At 34.5% G+C, this 27,456-nt stretch overlaps 1 protein-coding gene across 1 annotated transcript in view; it reads right to left on the bottom strand.

Annotated features, from left to right (window-relative positions):
• atp2c1 (ATPase secretory pathway Ca2+ transporting 1) overlaps positions 1-27,177 on the bottom strand; it is an 81,233-nt gene extending 54,056 nt beyond the window's left edge. The window contains exons 1-3 of the mRNA XM_056475289.1: positions 27,112-27,177; positions 8,390-8,494; positions 64-180 (exon numbers count right to left, since the gene is read on the bottom strand). Of these exons, the coding sequence (XP_056331264.1) occupies positions 64-180; positions 8,390-8,494; positions 27,112-27,135 (246 nt within the window). The 5' untranslated portion in view covers positions 27,136-27,177. The remainder of the gene's footprint in view (positions 1-63; positions 181-8,389; positions 8,495-27,111) is intronic.
• Positions 27,178-27,456: the final 279 nt, after the last annotated feature.

Genomic DNA, 27,456 nt, shown 5'->3' with positions numbered 1-27,456 from the left:
GAAGACAGAATTATCAAATTCATTTTGGTATAGCATTGATTTTTTTTTTTAAAGCCACCCAACCTGAGAGAGATATTTTTTCCAGAGTGGTTCATCTTCGCTGATGTCGAACTCATTCCAACCGTGGTATGTGCGGCGTTGTTCAACCTCCTCCCGGTTAAGACCAAACTGCAGGTCAGCCTGGCAGAGGGAGAGGGAGAGAGAGAGAGCGGGAGAATTAAGTCAGAAAAATGCTGCCTTCCCAAAATAACATTCATCAGATGCGTAACCATGACAACTGACATTAACCACTAACAAACAAGAACGCCGGAGCCATGGAAACAACTAATAAAGCCAATGTCCTGGAACTTGAGCTTTGGCAAGTCTACTGTTAGACAACTGTCAGAAATTCTGCAAGAATCACCTTGAGACCAGAGCATTGTATCCTGAACCTGAAACGGCATAAAACAGGGATTCTGCAGGTTTTATGAGAGTACACGTCAAACTTTAGGAGCATCTAAAGGAAACAACTCAAGAGAAAACAATACAGCAATATGTTGAGACCTACAGTTAAGTCCATAAATATTTGGACATCGACACAATTCTAACATTTTTGCCTTTATACACGATGTGCCATACAAGATGTGCTTTAACTGCAGATTGTCAATTTAAAAACTGGCTTTAATTTGAGGGTATTTACATCCAAATCAGGTAAATGGTGTAGGAATTACAACAGTTTGCAAATGTGCCTCCCACTTGTTAAGGGTCCAAAAGTAATTGGACTATTGGCATCTAAGCTGTTCCATGGCCAGGTGTGTGTCATTCCCTCATTATCCCAATTATAATGACTTTTAAATTAATTTTACATGAAGTACGTCAAATCTTGACTACCTCTTATTCAAATACTTGAGTGTGGAACTAGTTGATAAAAATATTTTAATACTAGGCCACACAATTTTCATTTCATCAGTTCAAATATTTATTAAATTTGTATTTTTTATCAAACAGGGTGGTCACATTTTATAACAAGGTTTCACTAGTTGAGATGATTAAAATATGTAAGCACTGGTCAGATGGCAATGTAGAGGGTATAAGCTGGATGGAAATAGAGAAAACTTCAGTGTTATTGATTCTTTATCTGATGATCAGAAATCTTTACATTTTATTGTGAATGGGGAATTTAACCTTATATTGGAACACTCGCAGCAGGTCTGGAAAAAAAAGTACATAAGATATTTAATTTGTCCCATTATAAACAAGGCTATTCTTCATTATGGACCAACCCTGCTATTAAGATAGGAAAGAAAACAGTCTATTGGAAGGATTGGTGTAAAAAAGATGATTGGACAACTGATGATTTATATGGACAGCGGGCACTGTATTCATTTCATGAGTTGAAAGACAAGTTCAAATGATTAGATAAAGGAGATTATTAGAAATATATACAATTACATAGTAGTAAAAGATCAATAGGATATAAGGCAGGAGCAGAATAAAGTGTTTTATTAGGGTTTCTACATATGTCAAAGTCAGTGCAAACTACATCTTTTGTGTATAAGATTGCTGTAAACATTATTTGCTGTATGTATTATTTTTATTATAATTTGTTTACATTAATTTGATGAATGTTAATGTTCTACTGTGAATTTTATGTTGTGTGGAGTATACAAGTTCAAAATAAAAATAGTTAAATGACAAAAGTTTCATTAATTAGTCAATTAACCAACAAAAACGAATAGTACTAATTCAAAACCAGTTGAAAACAATTCTTAAGGTTTTTTGGGACAACTTGATGAACAACTTTATTTGAATTTACTCATGTTAACAAAAAATTTATATTTCTGGAATTATTTGGTGCCATGTAAACATATACGCACAATGCTGACGATGATTATTGAAAATTTGATTTGAAGACATAAATGCTTTATCCTGCTGTAATATCATGGTTAAAATGATGCCGAGTTCAAGCTAATTTGTACAACAAACTAGAAAGCCACAAAGCCTCCTTTTGCTGTTTTCTATATACTGTCTACACAAAACAACAAAGATATTGTTGCTTGATTGTTCATGTTAGCAAATAACATTAGTAGCATTAACTAATACATCCGTATTGTAAAGGGTTGCCAACAGGTTTAAACGATGTGCAAATTTAGATAGCAGTGCATCCATCACAAAATTCAAAAGCAATAGTCACCATCTTGCATATAGGTAGCATGCTCATTATAAAACACATTATCACTGTATTATATACACAGTGCATTCCATAGACGTAAGAAAATAAATATGGAAATCTGTAATTATAAGGAAGAATCAACATCTCTGAATGACATCCTGAATGAATAGAGCTAATTCTCAAAAACTGTGACCGACCACGTTTACATGGACATCAGTAATCGAATTATTAACCTTAATCTATATAAGGCAATCATTGATAAACGAGTTTATAAGAGTTGATCTTAGAATGTTCCTTCATGTTCCTGTTTACATATTATAGTACATAAATCGATTAACGTCATTACATCACCAAGCTATCAAATATTTCCTCCGGAGTTTCAAGTAATTTCAGGTGTTTCATTTTTAATTTTAGGACTTTATTTTTTATTCAGCAACATTCCATTAATGCCAATGTGAAAAACTTGTATGGGATGCGAAAAGTCCTTGAAAACACAAATCGTTTGATTAAAGTGTTAACATGTCTGTACTGGACTCCAATAATGTGACTAAAATATAGGAATATTACACAAGTCTCAATTCGTTAAGAACACACCGCAGACTGACTTCAGGGTCATCTTCGCCATGAGGATAAGAGCTTGGGTTATCTTGATTTGTATCAGGATCATTTTCTACTGCATTCATCGTTGTCCTACTCCTCGTAGTGACCCCTTTCTCCATCATTGCTTTAAATAATCCCAAGATTTCACAAAACCAAATTTACTTATTTTACAAAACCGTCAAGAAGCTCGAAAATTAAGCTGTCATTCTTTTGGTGGTGTAACCGGAACTCCACAAGTCTCATTACACAAGTCTATAACTTTAGTCGGATTAATGTCACCCAAAATCTCTGTTTATATGGTAGACTCTTAATCAGAGTATTGTCTTAATCGTATGGGAATCTTCCATGTAAACATAGCCAACGATGCTGACAATGATTATGAAAAGTATGACACTGAAATGTTTTACTTTAAAATGAAATGTCAGTACTAATAAACAACTCCTCATAAAATTAATTATATGATTATACAAATTTAAGACTTGCTGTGCTGACTTTTAGTCCTATTTAAAGCCTTAATTCACTGAAAAGCAAACCTAAGATTTGAAGACTTTAAGAAAGCTTAATAAATGCTTCATCCTGCTGTATTATTAGGGATAAAATGGTGCAGTTCAACCAAATTTGTACAACAAACTGGAAAGCCACAAGGCCTCCTTTGCTTTCCATATTCTGTCCACACTCAATAAACAACACAGCTTCTGTTGGCGCACAATATAAAAACATGCTCTGCTTTTTTTTCCATGGAAATTGCATTAACCAGGGTGCATTATTCAGGGCTTAAGTGCTTTCTGCGGCTGAATGTTGATGACAGTGGTTGAATAAGGGTCTTCTGGGAGCAGATGGTCATGTCGGTGTGGTGATGGACATGGCTCTACAAGCTCCATCATCCACAATGAGACAGTCCCGGCAGTCTCTAATCTTCCTGATGTGATTCATTAAAGGACACCGTAAGGGATATACTTTTAATTCCTCAGTGTCAAGGCATGCAGTCTATGCTTTCTTTGTCTGTTTGACTACATGAAGAAATGTACCTGCTGCCGTTTGTACAGGCTGTGACAAAAAAATAATAATGTGATTTAAACAAGCAGATCCAGGATCAACATCCTGTTTTGCCCCTGGAGCACAGTTTCAATCAGTTGCCAAGGGTTATGAAAATTAAGTGGTAATAATATTTGATGAGACGACAGATCCAAGACCAACAAAGGATATTTATTTATAACTCATTTAAAGTCATCATTTAATATTATTCCTAGAAATCCTTCCAAGAAGTTCCTAGAAGTTGCTTTTTCACAATACCCGATACTCATTGGACAATTGTAGGACTTTGCAGGCAAATATTTATTTAGTATTAGTATAAAAGCTACCTGACATTGTTATTTCGCAATAATGATGGACTGTTCCTAATCTCACTGGTTACATTTGACCAAAATGTACTTTTAAATTTTAAGGGTCTAGATCAGGGGTGCCCAAACTTTTTCTTATAAAGGGCCAAAAACTAAACTTGACTGAAAGCTGTGGGCCGAAGTTAAATATGCCAAACCGATTTACATTCAATTTGCCATGGGTAATTTCTCATTTATTACTGTACGTTTTAAAAAATAACTTAAAACGGTAGCTTTAAAACATAATAAATAATGATGCAGTATAATTTTTTACATTTTATAATGAACTTATACAGTAAAAACATGAACAATCCCATTTATAACTCAATGGAGTACAATGCTGAAAACACTAGTCAAGATGCTCCTGCCTTTCCTTGATTTGCTCGCCGATGTCTTGTGCATCTTTTCACAACGTTTAAATGAAGCATTAATTTTTAGTTGGGTTTTTTGTAGCTCCTCAATTAAACCATGAAACAAATGGTTACATTCAATTCGAAATTCACCCCCAACCAACTCCCCAGCATTTTCCCTCTCTTTTCAGATGGGATGGTGGGCTAAACCAAAGGTTACAATAAGCCAACTTTAGGCACCTCTGGTCTAGAAAATGTCACCGATTTGTTTTACTTAGCTCTTTAAAAAAATTACAATTTAGCCATCAAAAACGATCATTTTTTTGAAGTGGAAGTTGCTGAGACTTTTATTTTAGTATGTTGATGTACTTAGAAAGAAAGCCCTGCCCGTTTCTCAATATTCCATCTGTGAATCATTCCAGTTAGAGGGGCTTGGCTATGAATATTGTGACTGAAGTCATCAAACTGACGTCAATGGAGAAGGACCGCCACTCCAAAGTAAACTTTTTTTTATGTGGATTAACTTGCAGATTAATTGTTCACCTAAAGTAGGGATGCCCAAACTAGGGCCTGCGGGCCAAAGTTAGCCCATGGTAACCTTTGATTTGGCCAGCCATCCCATCTGAGAGGAGAGAGAGAATGACGGGGAGGGTTTTGAGATTTTAATGTAACTCTTTGTTTGTTTGTTTTATTGCTAAAAGGTAACTTAAATGCAAAGACTTTGGTGAGCGAATCAAGTCAAAGGCAGACTCTGCTTGACTAGTGTAATCAGCATTGAACTTCACTCTGTTAAAAGTGTGTGTTTTGCCCCCTTTTTTACAAGTTATAATTTTAAAAAAGTTATACTGCATGAGTTAATTCAATTTAAAGTAAAGTAACACATTTAAATATGCGGCAACTATAGTTACCAGCAGGCAAATATGTTAAGCACCGTTCAATGTAAAAATCGAATAGGAGGAGAACATTTGGCATCCTAATTTAAAACAATTGCTTTTAACAGATCAATTCATGTTCATAAACACATTGTTTAAAATTTGTAAACCAATAGATATGAAACCCCCCCAAAATGATCTATAATATAGTTATATGAATATGAAAACACAAAGAACTAATCCATTTGTCTTACAGTGATGAAACACACACTAGTTTCCCCAACAGACTATTGTGTTAAAAAGATAAATAAAAAAGTTACTAATTATATTTCAATATTTGTAATGATTGTCTTTAACTAATATATATATATATATATATATATATATATATATATATATATATATATATATATATATATATATATATATATATATATATATATATATATATATATATATATATATATATATATATAGTTAAAGACAATTATTGCAGTATAGAAATGTATTTTTGTAAACTAGTAACCTGGTTTCAGTGACCTGATACGTTGTTTGTGTGTGTGGACGAACAGTCAAACTATGTAGAAAAAAACAGCAAATAATGTTATAAAGAAATATAGCTTTTTTTGCACAGAACAATCTTTTATTTTAATAATATAGAAAGATAATTTATAATATAATCTCAGGGGCCATGGGAACGGGTGTAACTTCGGCGGGAGGAAATGTTTCGAATTAAATCCCATTTAATCCCACTCCCATTAATTTACATACATTTAGGGACTATGGTGATAAAAAAAATGCAGTAAATAATTAAGTTGATTAAACTTTTATTTCAAACTAACCTGAAAATAAACCCAAAAAAACATATGAAATGTGTGTTGATTTACTATCTGTTGTAATATTTGCAGATGAACAGATGATAAATTACTATGTAGGCTAATTATAGTAGCATGTTGATCAATACTTTAATGACTGTCATTCGTGGATAAACCATTACACCCTTATTTAGTGGAAAAAAATACATTCCTGTTGCAACACAAACTCCTAAAACAAGGGTTATCCTTAAATCAACATTCTCCAATCCTATCTAAAAAACCATCTCCTCTCATCATCCACGTTGTTGACATTAAAGTCATCTGATGCTGCTGATCGCTGACAGTGCTGAAACTCCTGCTCATTCAAACAAAGTGAGCTATTGTAGTGAGCTATTTTAGGGGAAATTACGCCCCTAGTAATGCTATTACTTTTGTTTTGCCTCTATATGTTTTTTGACTACCAAAGTGCTGAAAGCAGCTAAAATATTTTGATGAATCACCGTGGACCACAGTTTCAGCTAAATATCTTCTTTACTGTTATAATAACTCCCATACATCATAGAGGAGCAAGTTGAATTACGTCAAATTGTGTTTAGAAGACTGCGTTAGTTTCAAGCAAAATCTTTTTGCATGGCTCTTATGTGAATTCCATGATAAACAAATATACAAAAATTATGTAAACATGGCATATAATCATGGAATATTTTCAACAGTGAGAAATTGAGTGACATACAAAATGATATACACTACCTGACAAAAGCCTGCCATTGATCCTAGTTGTAAAAGCAACAAATAATAACTTCACTAAACTTCTAGTTGATCATTTGGAAAAGTGAGGTAAATTTTTCTGATGAATCATCTGTTGAACTGCATCCCAATCATCACAAATACTGCAGAAAATCTATTAGAACTCGCAAGGACCCAAGAAATTAGAATTTCTCACAGAAATCAGTCAAGTTTGGTGAAGGAAAAATCATGGTTTGGGGTTATTTTAATTATGGAGGTATGCGAGAGATCTGCAGAGTGGATGGCAACTTCAATAGCCTGAGGTATCAAGACATTTGTGCTGCCCATTACATTACAAACCACAGGAGAGGGCAAAATCTTCAGCAGGATAGCGCTCCTCATACTTAAGCCTCCACATCAAAGTTCCTGAAAGCAAAGAAGGTCAAGGTGCTCCAGGATTGGCCAGCCCAGTCATTCATCAGACATGAACATTATTGAGTATGTCCTGGGTAAGGTGGTGGAGGAGGCATTGAAGATGAATCCAAAGAATCTTGATGAACTCTGGGAGTCCTGCAACAACGCTTTCTTTGCCATTCCAGATTAAGTGACAAGACTTTTGTCTAAGTAAAGTCAGACCTTAATGTCCTAATTAATTCAAATTCAAGGTATGATCACATTTTATTTTGGTAAAATAAGCATAATCTAAAGGCCTTTGCCTTTCATATAAGCCACTTCTGATACCAAATGATCAACTAGAAATCAAGTTATTATTTGCTGTTCCTAAAAATTGGTTAGGTGACAAGACCTTTGTCAGGAGGTCAAAGTAAGATAAAAAGATAAAAATGTACATTTTATTTTTTTATATTAAATAAAGAATTCAACCCTTCTCAAATTTCGTTTTATTCTTTGATCACTTTGAAAACAAATTTCTCTCTAGTTACAACTGTGATTAAGAATAAACCACATACCACTTCAATTTTCAAAGTTATGTAAGAAACGCCATAAAGGGAAATCTCTTTAAGAGGCAAAAATACAGTTCATTTAAGAGTTACCACATGTTGACTTTTACATTTTAGATTGTAATCTCTAAAACAAACTTGTCTATGGAAAGTATTGTAGGTCTGCTTAAATAGTCCTTATCCATCTGATTAAGCTGCATAGCCAGCATTTATAGTTCAAAACAATGTGTCATGGAAGAGAACTACAACATGCTCAACAAACTCTGCTATAACAGTGCAATTATCAGAAATTAACATCATTAAATTTGATGACAAGTCAAGATAATTTCAACAACAATTAAAAATAAATTAGCTCTGGTTATTATATAATTAAGCTATACTGTATAAATAAACATCACTGACTGCAGCAAGTTGATTTTGGTTATTGACATTATTATTGAACAATTTAGTCTTTAACTTTAAATAATTGTATTTATTAATTTATTTCAGTCAACACAATTAGTCCATGGTAAAGAAAGGCATAATGACAAACCTACCTGCAGTGCACAGGCAACCTCGTTCACAGGTAGTTCACTGGCTTTCTTCGAGGTCAGAACCGGAACCATGGTCTCATTTTTACTGTCGGGTTGACACTCGACAAGCTAAAGAAAAAACAAAAACCACTCATTTTAAAACCAGAACATCAACAGAGAAGGATGTTTGCATACTGACTAAAAGTTATAACCCGTGTGATCGGACAGAGAAGAATATTTTTAAAAGGTTTCTGACTATGGAGGTAATCCATGTGAAAGTATCATCAATGCTAATGCTATCATAAAATAATCTCTCTTAAACAAACGTGAGTGCAATGTACAAAAGGATTAGAAGCCCGGAACAAACTTTAACCCCTCAATGCTGCACGTGAAAACAATAAACAAATCAAGGCAGACCACATTTAACATTCCGACCAGACCAAAACTGTCAAGGGATGGAAGTAAAGCTCTTTAAAATCAATCAATAGTTACTTTCTCAAAAAGCAGAGACTTTCAGCTATAAAAAGCAGCATTAGTTCAAGCCGCAGCAGTGCCGGAGAGTAAATAGAGGAAAATCATCTGACACCAATAATTGAGCACAACAGACACCAACATGAAGGTACAAAATGACTTTAAAAAGATCGTGAAACTCAGACAAAGAGCAGAAACATTCTTACATTGTCCTATCTAAGTCTGCAACATGTATATCGTTTCAACACCAATACTGCAATGTGAGATATGGGCTGCATGTCACGATATTGGAAAAATCTGCAATGGAAAACATTGCAATTTTTTTTATTGTGCGATATTTATTGTTATATGAATATCTCTAGATGAGTTGAAAAACAGTTTGGAAAGAATTTATAATTTTAGATTTATTGGGATTATTCATAGGGGAGTGAATAAAATATAACAAACAATCTACAAGCTTAGGTAAATACAATACAGAAAAATATTTAAAATAAATAAACAGTTTTACTGTTTTCTAAAGAGTCAAACAGTATTCAGGTGTAAAGTAGTTGAATAATCAAATGTAAAATAATACTGCATAGTCTTTGTTTTATAAACGGTTCAATAAAATTAATCGTTAATATTTTATCAAAGTTGCAAACGGTACATTTTCTTATGCCTGAACGCTTTGAAAATCCTCACACAGTCATAGGCCTCAAAAAACACTTGCGAAATGGTTAACTATGCAATTAACTGAAATCGAATCACGATTTGAAACTTGGCGATTGGCTAAATCGCAAGAGGCTGCAATATAAAAAACATATATTATAAAATTTCCCCCACCCAGAGCTAGTGTGTGACTGCCGTCTGTGTGTGACAGTCTTACTAGCCAACTGATTGAGCACACTTTCGTTCTGCCCAATCAGAATTGTGCGACCGAACTATGCAGTATAAAAACAAACGCCCACATAAAAACAAGCAGGAAAGCGCAGACAAGTGGGATGATGGCATCTGCCACTTCAGAAGCATTAACAGATAAATTAATATCAAAGAAAAACAGCATGTCTGTAAAATTGTAATATTTTGCATTCAAAAATCACAGACACCAAACAAAAACAGGTCATTTGTAAGCATTCGCAGAATTGTTGCCACAGCATGAGGAAATACAACAACCAGCACCTAAAAAAGCACCACAGGCGGCTAAATGAGGAGTGTCTTGCTAAAAAGTCAACTGAAAGTATTGCCAGTGACACTCAATATAGTAGCTAGCAACAGCAAAGTACAATTTCAGAGTAGTTTGCGGCTGTTACACCATATGAAAAAACATTACGAAGGCACCAGGAGATAACTAACACCATAACTTACTACTGTTTGCTCTGGAGAAAAATTAGTGTTTCATTTCTGAATATTTATAAACACATTTGAATAAAAGTTGGAGTAAGTTAATATCTTTTCAGTTCTTTTTTTAACTAACACTCATTGCATTGTAGCAATAAGAAGCTACGATACAAAATATTGAGCTGAAGCTTGACTTCAAAATTAAAAATCGCAAATCAAAATTCGCATTACCTTTAAACTAAATAATAATCGCAATTAGATATTTTTCCCCAAATCACACAGCCCTAATCCAGACTCAACATTTTGCGATGTGACCATTGTGAATGATCACATTGCGATGTCGTTACTGAAACGATATATTGTATAGCTCTAATGTGAGATATCCGCAATAGTCAAGTCGCAGGATCTGCAATGATGAGCCACAATTCAGAACACATGTTATTTCTGTAGTCACTGCCAAGTTTAAGGATAATGAAGTGAAATTTTATCATCTGCATGTATGTTTGTATAATTATTTGTTAACTATTTATGCATTTTTACATTTCATCATTTAATTTCTGTACCTGAATACTGTTAGACTGCTACAGAAAATCATAATGCACTTTATTATTTCAATTCACTTTTACCATTTCACTTTAGTATTTTATATATTAACTTTTATTTTTGCTCTACTATATTTATTTGCTTGTATTTTGTTTGTTAGTATTTTTGCAGATTTCCTCCTCGACAAAATCACGCCTATCATTCTAAAACAATAAATTCTTTCCAAATAGAATTAAACAAACTATCTAGTGAAACTGCATTCATATTGCAACATGTATATCAGATAAACTGGATGTTTTCCCCAATATCATGCATCCCTAGTCCTGTCCTACATTTGTTTTGCTGGATGTTGATCAGGTGAGCTAGAAAACTTTCAATGATTTTTGAATGATCGTCATCACATAACACCATCTTCCAAACAAACTCACAAGCAAGCATACAAAGCATTCAGTAAGCATTCTACAGGAGAAAGAGCACAGGATAAATATATTAGATTAAAAACATTCCTGAAAAAAGCGTAAACAGCAGATGACAATGCAGAGAAGTGCTTGCCATTCACTATGCCACTAGTGCGTCCTAAACTGAACTCCACTTACAACCTTTTGACTTTCGAGTTTTAAATTAAAATGAAAATTTAATTACTTTCTTGGTTTAGTTGCTTATGTGGTCGAATGCATTTTAACAGCCACAAAAGACAACCTACTCTCTGCCTACAATAGACAGATATAACTAAAAGTTAAAAATTTAATAAAGTATAATCATAAGTTTGTTTTTAATTGGTCAACAAATGTAAAAAGTAAATGTTCTCTTGGCAGTTCTGATTCTGACACAAACTCACTGCATATGAAACTCATGAATAAGGCTTTATAAATGTTAGAATAATAAATAACACTACTAGGGTTGTGTCGATAGATGATGCTATCGTCCATCCCCGATGGCCAATAGATATCACGCTGCTGAGCATCCGCAACGGGCATTTTAAAACGAAAATGATCCACGTCCATGCTGGCGTTTCATCTAGCATTTCTGAAAAGCCCTCCTTCCACTCCTCCTATACCTCTGAAAACACACATCACGTAACCAACCACACATACACACAAACGCTGTCATGCGCTGCAGCGTCTGAGCTCCAGCAGTCAGCCCAGAGAGCAGTGCACGTCAGACAGTTTATCAAGGATCGCATCTCACTATAGTTGTTAAAGGTGATATTTAATTAATCTCGTCTATCTAAAGACTCTTCGCTCTTTTGAATCTATCAGGTAACATGTCACAGTATCAGTACACTGCTTCAATCTTTCACTTTCACTCTTGTACTTAGTAATTTTAGCAAAACCCTCAGATACTATTGGTTGTTTCCGGTTGGTTGTGCACCTTTTTTACCAACCAAGTTTGTCGACGTCTTTATACTGACACAGATCACTCTGCCTATTCATGCCTGAATAGTCTGTGAAAAAAGTGATTGACAGGTGGTAATTTGTGTCTAACTTATCTTTATTTATTAATTTATGACTTGGTTATGGGTAAATCAAAGACCATTCAGGTGAAGTAGTTGAAAAGGTTGGCTCCAAATTATTAATTCGTTACAAATTAATTATTCATAAATGATTAATTCACCGCCGCCTACGACGACGATGACATAGTCCATCGCAATGTTTTACATTAGACATCATACGATGCCAAATTAGTCGATGTCACCCAACCCTAAGCACTACTACATTAAAAGAAGCTCTACATCACTTAATACCCTGAAGTGCAAAAGTTAGTTTCATCTAACTATATTTATTCATTTATTTAAGTGTAGTTACTACATTTAACATACAGTGACTGTGAATTGCATTCCTACAGTGAAAAGCAGCTTTGTGAGTGTAAATTAATGTAAGCAATCATCAAAGTCAACGGCTTAGTCCCTGTATAAATCTGGGCTCGCCACAGCGGAATGAACTGTCAACTTAACCAGCATATGTTTTACACAGCGGATGCCCTAACAGTTGTAACCCTACACTGGGAAAAACCCATACACACTTGCATTCACACACATGCACTACGGCTAATTTAGCTTATTAAATTCACCTATAGCGCATGTCTTTGGACTGTGGGGGAAACCAGAGCACCCAGAGGAAACCCACACAAACACGGGGAAAACATGCAAACTCCACACAGAAATGCCAACTGACCGAGCTGGGGCTCAAACCAGCGACCTGCTTGCTGTGAGGCGATCGCGCTACCCACTGTGCCACCCTGATGCCCCTATTTGCACAGTAATATTGTACATTTTAAATAATTACATAGATTGCAGAAGCTTTTTGTCCGTATTAGATGGAAAGATCTGAAAAGGCCTATTACACATATTCTTTTATTGGAAAGTGGTTTAGAGAGGACAAATAAATGTATTAAAACACCTTTAAAACAGTCTATTTGTGATCAGTCGCCAGGCATCTCTTAAACCCAGAATAGTAAGATTCAGCTCCTGCTAGCTGGCCTTAATTAAACTTAGAAATTAACAGACTTCATCTTAAGATCCCAAGTATTAGCAATAGTAATACAAATTCTAGCAGTGGCCAGGAAAACCTCTGGAAAAATCTCTGCTGGTTCGTTTTCTAATTTTAGGCCTATTCCCAATGATTTGCATTTAGCTTAACTTCTTGGGCTTGGTAAATGAGTTAATGTAATGCAGATATATTCTCGGGTCATTCTGAGTTACCCAAGGTTAAATGTACAGAGACTTTTCACTAGAATGGTGCTTTGGTAAGCAAACTAGGTTACAATGGAAAGAACCTAGAAGGCTGTGTAAAATTGTAGGTACAACATGCAAATCTAAACAAAATGCTGTGACTATATTCTGGATAGAACTGCAAAATAGAAAGAGGAGACATGCTCAGAGTGCAAATACATTTTAAGAGAGGCACTCTAAGGAACCACGTGATTGGCGGTTATCATTCAGAATGATAGTAAAAGACAACAATAACAAGACAGACACAATAGAACACTTAGCGAATATGAAATCAGTGCTACCTTTTATGTAAAGCATCAGATCCAGCATGCTACAGCACCCCATACTTCAGCTTAGCATCTCAGAGTGATACACATTATTTTTCCTGCGCTTTCACTCGGCAGATCCAGAGTAAAGATAAAAGAAAGTGTCTTACTGAAGATCTACTGAGTCTGAGCCTGAGCGGATTCCCATAATTAAGAGTGGCAACAGCTTAAACCTGGATGAGCCAATCTCTGGTTCTCACCGCTCTCTGAGCGCACTCTTTTAGTCTAATGAATGAGTGCTATATTAGCTATACAGGTCAATTTGCGAAATGACATTAATGCACTGTGGTACATTTTTGTGCTATACAAATGCTGGAATAATATGCTTCCCTGCTCAGCATCACTCTATAACGTTATGATTTTTGTGAGCATTTTTGTTTATTTGATTCACTGATGTTGATCTGGTCATTTAGGAATCGTTTATTGATTTAAGAATGAACACCATCTCACAAACAAACATACAAAGAGAGACTCTGCAACCATTCAACCAGTGTAAAAGGCATTAAATCTAGCGTTTTATAAGTTCTAAGTGGCAGATGACATAGAGAATCTCTTTAGTGCATTATAAATCGAGCTTGTCCACTTTTTAGCAAGCTAAACCAAAAATAAAAACATGACCTTGGTTTAGTGGTGTAGATGTTCATGTGGTTGAATAAATTTGAACAGCAACAAAAGAACAAATATTCTGACACAAACTCACAGCATTCAGTGAGGATATTAGTGAAATAATGAAAGTTGCTTCTTTGTAACATTTTCCTTTGTTTCCTTTTTATGTTCGCAGACTCATGTGTTTGGTTTTAAAAGAATAAATAACAATACTACCTTAATAAACTCTCAGCGTGTCACTCTAGTGATAAAATCCGATCCATCTAAAATCCAAAAGTTAGTTTTCTGTCAAATTTACAGTTACATATTTACATTTTCCTTCAGAATAGTCCTTTATTTATCAGAGGTTGCCACAGTGGAATGAACCGCCAACTACTCCGGCATGTGTTTTGCACAGCAGATGCCCTTACAGCCACAACCCAGTACTAGGAAACACCCATACACTGTCACATTCACACATGCACTCATACAATGGCCAGTTTCATTCATTCATTCATTCATTTATTCATTTTCCTTCACCATACTCCCTTATTTAACAGAGGTTGCCCCAGTGGAATGAACCGCCAACTATTCCAGCCTATGCTTTGCACAGCGGATGCCCTTCCAGCCACAGCCCAGTACTGGGAAACACTTATACACTCTCACACATGCACTCATACAATGGCCAGTTTTGTTTAACCAATTCACTTATAGCGCATGTCTCTGGACTGTGGGGAAACCGGAGCACCCAGAGGAAACCCACGCCAACACAGGGAGAACATGCAAACTCCACACAGAAATGCCAACTGACACAGTCAGGACTCGAACCAGTGACCTTCTTACTGCGAGGAGACCCTTATAACTGGTTGTAATAAGCAATTGTTAGTTTCTTAATACTTCCTTATAAAAACTTTTAACTCTTAAAACTGTTCTATTCATAGTGCTTATACATAAATGCAACGCAGAACTTAAATGTAGAGATTATCAGATTCTCAAATGCCTAAATCATGCTTGAGGTTTATCTAAAAATTACAGCAGGGTCTCAGTAGGGTGTTTTCACATCTCTGGTTTGAAAAACGTCAGGAAAGTGGGTGAGTCTAGCTTTGTTTAGGTGGGAGCGTCGGGTGGCAAAAGAGGGGAAGGGTCTGCATGAAAAGGGGAGTTTCAATTCGAGCACACACTGATTTTCACAGAGGCAAAACAAACACAGATGCAGAGGAGAAATAGACAGTCAGTCTAGACGCTGGATTTTATACAAAGATCTGCCATGACACAGCTTAAAATATTTCTTTTCAAACCGGAAGAACTTATTTGCACAAACCAATTTTTACTTTTTAGCTAAATATATGTATCCTAATAGTGTTTTTAGCAACGTAGGACATATATATGACTGTCAACACCCATGTTTGAGGACTGATCAGGACTTATGAAAGTTTTAAAAAATGCTAATGAGATTTCAGATTAACAGTAGACCAAATCTTAGTTCCTCAAACCAAACCGTTTACAAGACAGGCACAAGCAAAAGTTGTATAGACTACATTTCTGGTACATTTGGTCCATCAACTTTCTTCGAACACAAAATAATAACAACAACTCAACCTATCAGTGTCCTTTACCCAATATCAGCAATATTACGCGTTCCTTTAACAACTTCAGTGTGCTAATAGAATGACATTTCTTTCACTACAATTGCATCATGTTTTTAATAGCAAAACTCTACATCGGTTACAAGCAAGAGCAACGTCTAGAGCAAGATAAGCCATTTATCTTCACACTCAGCTGGCGACACAAAATCGAAAATAAATAAATAAATCAAGCTTTAATTGTTATCGTGTCTCCCGGGGCCCCCTATCTGGGTCTCAATTACAAACTGTGCCTGATTCTGGCGATGACAGAATTGGGCCACGTGCAGGTTCAAGGCCATGCAGACACAGAACAAACCACTCTCCATTAGATGATCGAGACTGATCGTCTGCAGTCCGCTGAGAGGCACAAGGTCACACTTGCTCCAGTGGGGCCTCCACGGAGCTAAAACCGCATCAACCTCTCTTCACCTTTTAAACAGTGCTAGGGTAGGAGCTTATACGCATGCATGTGGTATGAGAAGAATCTGCTAAGAACTAACAAGTGCGTGAAGGTAGAAGAAAAATGCGGTTCGTCTAAAAACACAGATTAAGCATCCTTGTCCTCAACCAGACCTAGAGCTGCACAATATATTGCTTAAGCATTGATATAGCAATGTGTAAATCTGCAATAGTCACATCGCAAGATCCACAATGTCAACTTAGGATTATAACGAACCTAAAAACAACACCGTTCAGAGCACACACAAAGTTTAACCCCAATAGAGTGAAAGATTTATCAAAGGCTTGTGACTGTAAGATATCAAGTAAATTGAACCCTTTTAGCAACAAGAAATGTACAATTAGTAGCTTTAACAAAGTTTAAATATTGTATTTAAATATTTCTATAATGAAGACTACAATAGTCAACATTAGGGTTGCACAAGATAACATTCAGCATCGATATTGCAATGTGATCATTTGTAATAGTCGCATCGAGAACATACAAAACGTTGAGTCTGTATTCTAATTTTCATTATTTCGCAAGGGTTTTTTGAGGCCCGTGACTGTGTGAGGGTTTTAAAAGCATTCAGGCGGAAGAAACTGTTCCGTTTGTAACTTTGAAAAAAATAGCAACGATTAATTTTATTGAATTGTTTATAAAACAAATACTATGCAGTATTATTTTACATTTGATTATTATATTATGTATACCTGAATGCATTTCGACTCCTCTGATAACAATAAGACAGTATTAACAGTAACAGTGTTATTACAGTATACAGTAATAACAAAGATTCATTTGTATCTTTTTCTTTATTGAATATATCTATGCTTGTAGATTGTTTATTATATTTTATACACTCCCCTACAGAATCATCCCAATCCATCTAAAATGATAAATTCTTATCATCATTCCGTCCAAACTACGGCCCGCGGGCCATCTGCGGCCCGCAATCAGTTTTGTGAACAAGATCAAAAAGTAAAACAATCAGCAGCTGTCCTATCAGCTCAACAACAGCAGTTTTTTTCGTGCTAATAAATTGCAAGCAAATTCTAAGCTGGCTAGTTATGAGGTAGCTCAGCTAATCGCACAACACGGGAAACCCTTCACTAAAGGAGAATTTATAAAGGACTGTCTGATGAGTGTTGCAACTGTAATTTGCCCAGAGAAGATTCAAGATTTTAAAAACTTAAGTCTTTCTAGAAACACAGTTGGACCACGAATTAAAATAATTCCATAATAATACACAAACACACATTTATATATCTGTCTGTCTGTCTGTCTGTCTGTCTGTCTGTATATATATATATATATATATATATAAGCGTGTCTGTGTGATGTATGCAAAATTTGGCCTGGGACAACTTTTTTTTTTTTTTGCATCTGGCCCTTGGCCCAAAACGTTTGGACAACCCTGATCTAGTGAAATTGTTTTCATATACGTCACAAAATTGACAAAAATATTTTTTTCTAATAGCGTACAGCCCAAGTCAACATTGTAGTTGGTAAAAAAGATTTTCAAAATTAGTCTATTATGGGTGTGAGCAATTCCATGCAGATGTCAACCTTTTTTTCCTAGTTTTCACCAAAATAACAAAACCCAGTTTTTGTCTACTACCTTTTTTGTGTAGGCTTGTATTTTACAGTACTGTAAAAATTACTCAAAAAATGTCTCTGTCAGTGTTTTCAAACTATATTTAATATGCTAAAGTCCCACAAGTGCCAATTTCCCATCCATTAGGAAGTTTTTTTTCTTATAAATCCAAAAATGTCAAATTAAGTAAATCATTTCTTTTCTATAGAGTCACCTCTTATCCTTTTGATTAGCATTACTTTAGGCTGTGCAGTTTAATTCACAGAATTTCTACAAAGTATGTTGTCTACTGTAAAAATTGCATACTTTTTTGGTCACGTCCATAATGCATGTTTATTTTCCTCTTTTAAAAAAAACAAAATGTTTGCAGATTGAAATTTTTTTGACCCCATAACTTTGTGGTTAATTGTCTTGGAGAATATAAACAGATGCTTCAATACAATGTCAACATGTGCTTGCTCTGTGTATTTATGTTTTAAGTTTTTACTGCAAATGTCACATCCATAACACTGGAATTGCTTTTCTTAGAACAACTTTTAAGAAAGGTTTTTATCCACTCCAAATGTTGACTACTTTATAGCATTCTTCTCAATTTCATTATTTAATCTTTGTACCTCGATACTGTTAGACTCTCCAAAAAATCATGAAGCACATCATATTAATTTAAGCTTGAAATTTGTTTATTATATTTTATTCAAATGGACTCCATATCAACATTAAAAATACGAACTAAATAGAGCTTTTTAAATCATCTTGTGAAAGTATATTCACATCACAACATATAGCCGCAGAAAAAAACTAAAAATCACGATGTCAGTCTTTTCCAATATCATGCAGCCCTGACCATGCCCTCAACAAACCTCATTCTCCATCTGGCAGGTTGAGCCATATGCAATACTCTTGAACAAATATGCACACAATATCTTTGATTGGTCACACATGGATTTTTTTTTCTACATTTCATCTTTGTCTATGTGCTTGGCTTCTGAAAGTCATTGTGAAGGAGGAGAGACCTTTAACCATATTGTGTTGAAGGTTTGTCCACGTTGCTCCTTAATACATTTTGATAATCTGTATCCTTGTTTTTGAAAAAAAGCGTGTTTTTGACGCAGATTTGCCAGATTGGGCAGTTTTGGATAGGCATTTCGGCGGGTTTTGGATAGTTTTTGGGCTGGAATCAGTCAGCTACATCTGGCAACACTGAAACAATTAATTTTAACACCTCTAGTAAATCAGGTTGTTATAGTTTTGTAAAGAAACCTATAACATTGAGCAACCTAAAGTACCATCACTTAAAAATAAGTACCATACATTTAAAAGAAAGTGATGATGAGACTTCAACTGGGGTAAAACCTTATTGGATTCCAATTAAAAGCAAATATTCAGATCAAACAAATAAATTAATGCTGGTCAGTAATTAATCACAATTAACAGCATCTAAAACTAACGTTTTTTGTTAATTTACAAATTATGTGTCTGTACGGTGTAAAAAACTCAAATACTTAGTTTGAAATGACTAATTCATTAACAAACAAAAGAAGTGAAGAAGTTTTTATAGAAACGACTCTTTTATAACCTCTTTGTTTGGCAATTCTTTCAGAGGTGAAACAAACAATTATGTATAAAATGCAACTTATTTGATATCACCTTCTAGTTTGTATAAAATCAGTATCATATCCGCATACATGCACACAATCATGCACTGATATTTAGAAAAACAGTCTTCTTACTACTTACTTTATATCTTAAAAAACAAAATCCCTGTACAATTATAAATTAAATCTATGGATTGGACAAGGGCTGCACAATATATTGCTTCAGCATCAATATCTCATTGTGATCATTCGCAATACTCACATCGCGAGTATACAGTGTAGTGCATTATAATTTATCATTTCGCAAGTGTTTTTGAGGGCTGTGACTGTGTGAGTGTTAAAAGCATTCAGGCATAAGAAAATGTACAATTTGTAACTTTGAAAAATTAATAACGATTGATTTTATTGAATTGTTTAAAAAACGAAGACTGTGCAGTGTTATTTTACATTTGATTATTCAATTACTGTACACCTGAATACAGTTCGACTATAGATGCTGTTTATTTAATTTGCAGATTTTTCTTTACTCAATTTATTTATGCATGTAGATTGTTAATTTATGCACTACTCTACAGAATCTTCCCAATCAATCTAAAATTATAGCTTCTTTACAAACATTTATTCAACTCATCTAGTGAAATTGTATTCATATCGCAGAATAAATATATATCGCAGAATAAAATATATACCACAATGTGTAATTTTTCAAATATCGTGCAGCCCTATATTGGACTTTCAAAATGTATTTTCTGTGTTATTTCAGCAAAGTGAGTGACATTCTCGATATTGTCAGCTTGCAACAACACTTACAATATTATTAGCAAACATTACCAAACACCTCTAAGCCCTACTAATAACTGAACAATGGTAATAATCCCTTTGTTTGCACAAATAATGAGAATAAAACAAACATCTTGAGAATTAGATCTGTTTGGAGACCCTATTAAAATGAGTAACACCTTGATTTGAAGAGCACAAGTTGAAACTGGTATAAAAGCAAACGAGGCTCAAAATTCAGAGCTCAAGGAAAACAAAAAGCTGTATTGTTGACATTGAAAGTCCTTTCTGAGAACAGTACTTTTGAAACAAGAACAGAGCTTCCCCACAGAGAAAGAAAATCTTTTTTTCTCCAACCCAAAGCAAACAAGGGACCAAATATCCAAAAACTGGCTGCTAAATGATGGTATATCGAAAGATTTATTCCACTTGTGAAAACTTCTTATAACTTATAACCTCTTATTACTCCCTAACAACTTTGCGCTGATGTGAAACATTGTCGAGCTGCCTTAAAATTCAGCATTTCTGAGCAGGACTGGGTTAGAAGAGCAAAAACACAATGACCGAACACTTCTCAATCGGTCACCTAAAGCAAATGAGAGCTTCACAGGAAGTTAAACGAACTGCACTGCAAGTTATATATAGATGAAGCAGGGGCTGCTGGGACAGAGAGCGGTTTATAATCTTCCTCCTGGCTGTCCTGACACTGCCTGCAGGCGGAGGCTCTCTGGAACTATTAGATAGCAGAGAGATGTCAGTCCACAAGTGCTGCGAAAAAACACAAACTGAGGACGGAACAGTGGCAGAGAGCAAAATCCAGAGGAATGAGCGGCCTTCTTCACACATAAACCCCTCAACACACACATGGAAAAGCAAATATGAGATACTAGTCATCCAAAAGGTGAACGACCCAGCCAGCACCCACTAAACTCTCACTTACCTCCACAATAGATTAAATTAGTGTTCTGAATCTGCAATGATCAGGATTGCACAATATTGGTCATAGCTTTGGTCCGTAGAGAGACACAGTGACGCCCATGCTTTTGCAGCCTTGGTTACTTTCTTTGTCTTCATGAAAGTTCAAAACCAAACCAACCAGCTCTGAGATGAATCACCAAATTATCAAAAACAATGCCATAAATACTCAAAGCGATATAACTTGTTTGTGTTTAACACTGTACAAAACAAACAAAATTAACCAATGAGACTTTCTAGCAAACCAGATTCACTTCACTAGTTTTGCTCAATATATCGTTTGACAATATCTGCTGTAAACATATTGAGAAGTTACCTACACTCTCAGAAATAAAGGTACGAGAGCGGTCACTGGGGTGGTACCTTTTCAAAAGGTACAAATTTGTTAATACCATACCATATTAATACCTCAAGGGTACATAAAGGTACCTAAAAAGTACAAAAGTGTTCCTTTTAAAATTTTAAGTACGAATATATACTTTTGAGGTACCAATATGGATCCTTAAAGTACAAATGTGACCCTTTTGAAAAGGTACCACCCCAGTGACCGCTCTCGTACCTTTATTTCTGAGAGTGTATATGAACTATAAATCTACTGACAACCTATATAACACATAAGGCTGCAGGATTTTTGGAAAAAATATAACACAGCAATTTTTTTTATTTGTGATATATATTGCGATATGAATACAATTTCACCAGATGACTTCATATCTCTATTAGGAAAGAATTTATAATGTTAAATCAAATGCCGATGATTCTGCAGTGGGAGCGCATCTCCAGGAAATCTAATAAACAATCTGTACAATTTTTGAGGTCCCCTGACACATTTTCATTGTTGTCTGTGCTATTTGCAATGCATTTCTGTATTTGCATGTGTCGTAAGTATTTTCAAGCATGTGTTTAGTCTGAGATTGATGAATTAATGTTTACTATTTGCATCTCCATAGAACCTAATAAACAATCTATGCACTTTTTTATGGTCCCCCGACAGGTTTTTGTTGTGGTCTGTGCTATTTGCAGTGCATTTCTGTATTTGCATGTGTTGTATTTTCACGCATAAATCTATAAATACAATCAAGAAAAAGATACAATAGAAATAAAGTGTTTTATCATGTCCCGAGTCAGACAGTATTCAAGTGCAGTTACTGAATGATGAAAATAAAAATATTTCAATAAAATTTATCCAAAGTTAAGGTCACACATGGTACAATTTCTTATACCTGAATGCTTTTATACAATCACAGGCTTTCAAAACACATGCTAATGATAAATTGTGATACAAACTCAACATTGCCTATCCTGCGATGTGACTATTGCGAATGATGACATGGCGATATTGATGCTGAAACAATATATTGTGCAGTCCTAATAGCACACCATAAAAAGATGGTTCTTTCAAGGTTCTTTCACATAGTAATGGTTCTATTTGTTCTGAAGATGCTGTAATTGTTCTTCATTTGAGTTTAGGGCAGTTTTTTGTTGTTCAAATGCAGCTCATTACTCTAGAAACAACTTTCAAAATCTAACTAATTTTTTTTTGTTTGGTTGTTTGTTTGTTTGTTTTTAGTTTAAGAGAACTTGTGTGACCATCTCTGTTCAGTTGAGGATGCCTCTTAAGTAACAAAGATGTCTGCTTTTTTCCCACTAATTATTACTTTAATAATAATAGCTATTGTTATTATTATTTATTAATTTGAAGGTTTATACATTAAGTCATGAACAATTTAAGATACCCCCAGTTTTTTTAACACGGTAACTACACATACTGTCCGTTTTTGATACTTGGCCATTACATAGATACCTCTTTTTTACCTGAACAATTGTAAGTTACACTTCAACTTCAAACTTTGTGTTTTACAGATGCTGTAATACATTTCATCTGCAGAGGGTAAATAACATTCAGGTTTACCGAAAAACACTCATGACAATGAACAAAGGCATCATAAAGGATTGTGAAGACATTTCACAGAAACTTGGTCAATGTTGCCAGCTATTAACTACTGTACAAATACAACAATAAAAAGTACTAAAGTGGTATATGCTGTTTGGTATGGGTTTATTATATTTCACTTTTTAAACCTTAACAGTAGCTGCAATATTTAGGACTAGACAAAATAATAATAATAATAATATATTATTAAATAATACATACATTAATAGTTCTAATATTAATAAAATAAATACTCATACTTTTTATTGTGAAACTATATTTTAAAATATTATTCTAAATATTATTTCGGGTCCTGTATTGTACATTCAAAGCATGGTTCTTTATGGAACTTTATGAAAAGTGTTTTACTGAGCATCAAAAGAGTTCTGTTAGGAGCCAAAGCAACCTAATATGGTACGTCTTAGTGTAAACTAATTATAGGAAACCAAGTAGTACAAACACTAAACTAAATCTGTACTTAAGACATTAAGTATTGAATAAGTTTGACAATAAAAACAATATATCATTACTACACCTGCACATAGGCCTAAAACGTCTAAATTACATAGTAGTGGTAATGTGTTTTTCTACACTGTAAAACCCAACAGTCAACTGTATCAAATGAAATGAGTGTAGTCAACTCAGAATTTACTGAAAGTTAATTCTACTCATTTGAAAAGTTTTGAACTCAGTTTTGAAGGTAATGAGTTAATTAAATACCTCCTCGAACTTAAATGGAGTAAGTTCACAGTAGTAATGAGGTTTTTAACTCAAATTGTAGCAATCGGTTTATTCAAATGGTTTGAGTTGCCTTAACTTGTTCTGTTGTTACAGTACTCAGTTGGTTTGAGTTCTCTTCATTTATTGGGTTTTACTGTGCTCAAATTGCTTTGTTTACTTAAATGGATTAAGTTCACAGTACTCATTAGGATTCTTTTGGAACTTAAATGGTTTGTTGCAATCGGTTTCCTCAAATGGTATGAGTTACCTTTACATTTTGGGTGTTAGTGTATATTTTATTTTTTAAAACAATGTTCTTATGGCAATTAAGAAGGTGGTTTACTTAACCCATTGTTGTGCTCTTTATTTTCCCTCTACATATATGACACTCCCCCAGTATTGTGTTTAAGCTGTATTGTTAACTTTGAATGTCTTTACCAAGAACAGTATTGTTTAAAAAAAGAACAGAGCTTCCCACAGAGAAATATAACCTTTTTCCTTTTAGAGTTCACACACTACAAAAATTAAAAAGTGCAAAACCTTTATTATTAAATATATTTAATTATGCACTTTGGGGGATAAATAATGTACAAAAGCACTGCCCTGTCGACATATTGAAAACTGAATATGCATTTGTGCAGTTAATACGATTCTTTCTTTAATTCAAAAACAACACATTTATATGTTTTAGCTGTTCCCCCACTGCATCTATTTTATATTATAGTGTTTATTAATAATTTCACTTAGGTTGACATTTTTTTATTTTCAGAGTTATATGCTTCATTGTTTAAAAACGTATATTTATATTACTTATATTATTACTTGGATTATTTATATAACTTTTCAAATAGCTTATTGTAGAATTGTATAAATAAGCAGTTTAAGCTGTATTGTTAACTTTAAATGTCTTTACCAAGAACAGTATTGTTTAAAAAAAAAAAAAAAAAGAACAGAGCTTCCCAGAGAGAAATATAACCTTTTTCTTTTTTTAGAATTCACACACTACAAAAGTGCAAAACCTTTATTAATAAATATATTTAAATATGCACTTTGGGGGATAAATAATGTACAAAAGCACTGCCCTGTTGTCATCTTGAAAACTGAATTTTTATTTGTGCAGTTAATATGATTTCTTTCTTTCTTTAATTAAAAAAATAATACATTTTTTGACTTAAATTGGATTTTTTTTTTCAATTACAGATTGATTTATTTATATTACTTATATTACTAATATGTATATTACTTATTTATATAACTTTTAAAATAGTTTATTATAGAATTTTAGTATGAATAAGCTGTATTTTTAACTGTGAATGTCTTTACCAAGAACAGTTTTGTTTAAAAAAAGAACAGAGCTTCCCAGAAAGAAATATAACCCTTTTCCTTTTAGAGTTCACACACTACAAAAATTAAAAAGTGCAAAACCTTTATTATCAAATATATTTAATTATGCACTTTGGGGGATAAATAATGTACAAAAGCACTGCCCTGTCGACATTTTGAAAACTGAATATTTTTTGTGCAATTAATACGATTCTTTCTTTCTTTAATAAAAAAAATACATTTAAATTTTAGTTGTTCCCCCACTGCATCTATTTTATATTATAGTGTTTGTTAATAATTTGACTTATATTTTTTCAAATATAAAGCTATATGCTTTGTTTAAAAACGTATATTTATATTACTTATACTATTACCTATTTTTATAACTTTTTTTAAAATAGCTTATCATAGAATTGTAGTATAAATAAGCTGTTTAAGCTGTATTGTTAACTTAAAACAATATTGTTAAAAAAAAGAACAGATCTTCTTACAGAGAAATAACCTTTTTCCTTTTTTTAGAATTCACACACAAATAAAAAAAAAGTGCAAAACGTATATTATTAAATATATTTAAGCTACCAGTATAAACTTTGGGGGGTAAATAAGGAACAAATGTGCTGACCAGTTGACACCTTTTGTACCTTTTTTCCAAGGGTTCATTAAATCAAAGGACAGAAATGTGCTAACAGATTAACGTGGCATGTCTATGTCAACAATCCTACAAATTATATTGTATAAACTAATGCGACATGCATGCTTGCAAATTACAACAGCACTGATGGCATGCAACGACAGCGATATCAAACTTTCCGACATCCTGTTTCAACATCTTGCACCAGCAGCAACACACAGTCTAGATAGATTTTAGGACAGTTTGCTCGCATATAAGCATTCCATCAGCTAGAGCGCGATGAACTGGACTCAGTCACCCTATTTGCTCCAGGTTTGTTGTCATTGGCGCACCCGTGCTTGTAAAAACCTCCATTCAAAAACACACACACACACACAGTGGTGGTGAACTTTAAACACTACACTGGCCAGAAAACGACAGCAGTTCGGCAGGAGTGCAGTTTAATTCTTATATGGTTACTCTGAGGCCTATTTCGAAAAGGAATACAATAGTTCCTGCCCTCTTCTGTTGATTTAGCAGCAGATAACAAACCTAGGTGTAAGTTAGATAACAGATGAAATAAAATAAAAAAACGCTTGACAGGATGTACCTATAAAAGTGTACGTCATGACACAACTCCATATCTATATATTTAAACGCTCTACTTCAAAATACACGTTTCATTTAACGTTAGAAGAAAAACGACCAATTATTATCCATATACACACACACCACAAAGACTCAAAACACACTTCTTTTCACTCAACCCTCAAGATCACACCTCCTCAGCGACAAACGCGCTTGAGTAGGTTCAGACCTAACGTTAGCAAATTAAACCACAACACCGAACGATGTCACGCGTTAACTGGTTATTTTGGTCAAGACACCGACGGCACAGCACAGCACATGACGGCTGACCTCAAACCTTCTCCCGTCGCTTTTCTATCGTTGCTTCCCGTTTGGTTTGGATGAGGTCGGCGCGCGGCGACAACACGCTTCCCTGCTAATGTTTAAATCACACCAGCGGGCTTCTAATCATGTTTTAACTGTGTTTCATGACACACATTCACACTCAACGCAGTGTGAAACAGCGACTAAACGAACGAGGCTTTGTCTAAGCCTCAATGTGGGCATTTCTGAGCCCTATAAAGCCTCCAATTTGTCTTCGGAAATGCAAAATTGCCTTTTCTTGAAACTTACCAGCGGGTCCTTTTTCTTTTGCATCTTCCGTCAGCTTTCGTTGCATCTGTCTGACGGCCGCTGATGGCGTCATCGCGCTAGTCACGCAAAAGGGGGCGGAGCGATTAGGAGAGACCGGAACTGTCAACAAACTTCGCAAGCTAATCCAAATCAAATAGTTTCCTAGAGAGAAGGTGTCTTTACTAAGAACAACTCCTGAGGATTTCTTAGAAATCAATTATAACTGCTATATGGTGACAGCGATGTAGGCGTAGATAGCTTCTGGCTATAATATTACAAAGTACAATATGAAATAGACGCCAGCTGCTTTATCTCAAAAGATACAAGAGACAAAACATTTGATGA

This window comes from Danio aesculapii, chromosome 16, assembly GCF_903798145.1.
Source record: "Danio aesculapii chromosome 16, fDanAes4.1, whole genome shotgun sequence".
In the NCBI taxonomy this organism is placed as follows: domain Eukaryota; kingdom Metazoa; phylum Chordata; class Actinopteri; order Cypriniformes; family Danionidae; genus Danio; species Danio aesculapii.
Note: the sequence above shows the minus strand (reverse complement) of the source record. Positions and strands in the feature narration are given on the sequence as shown.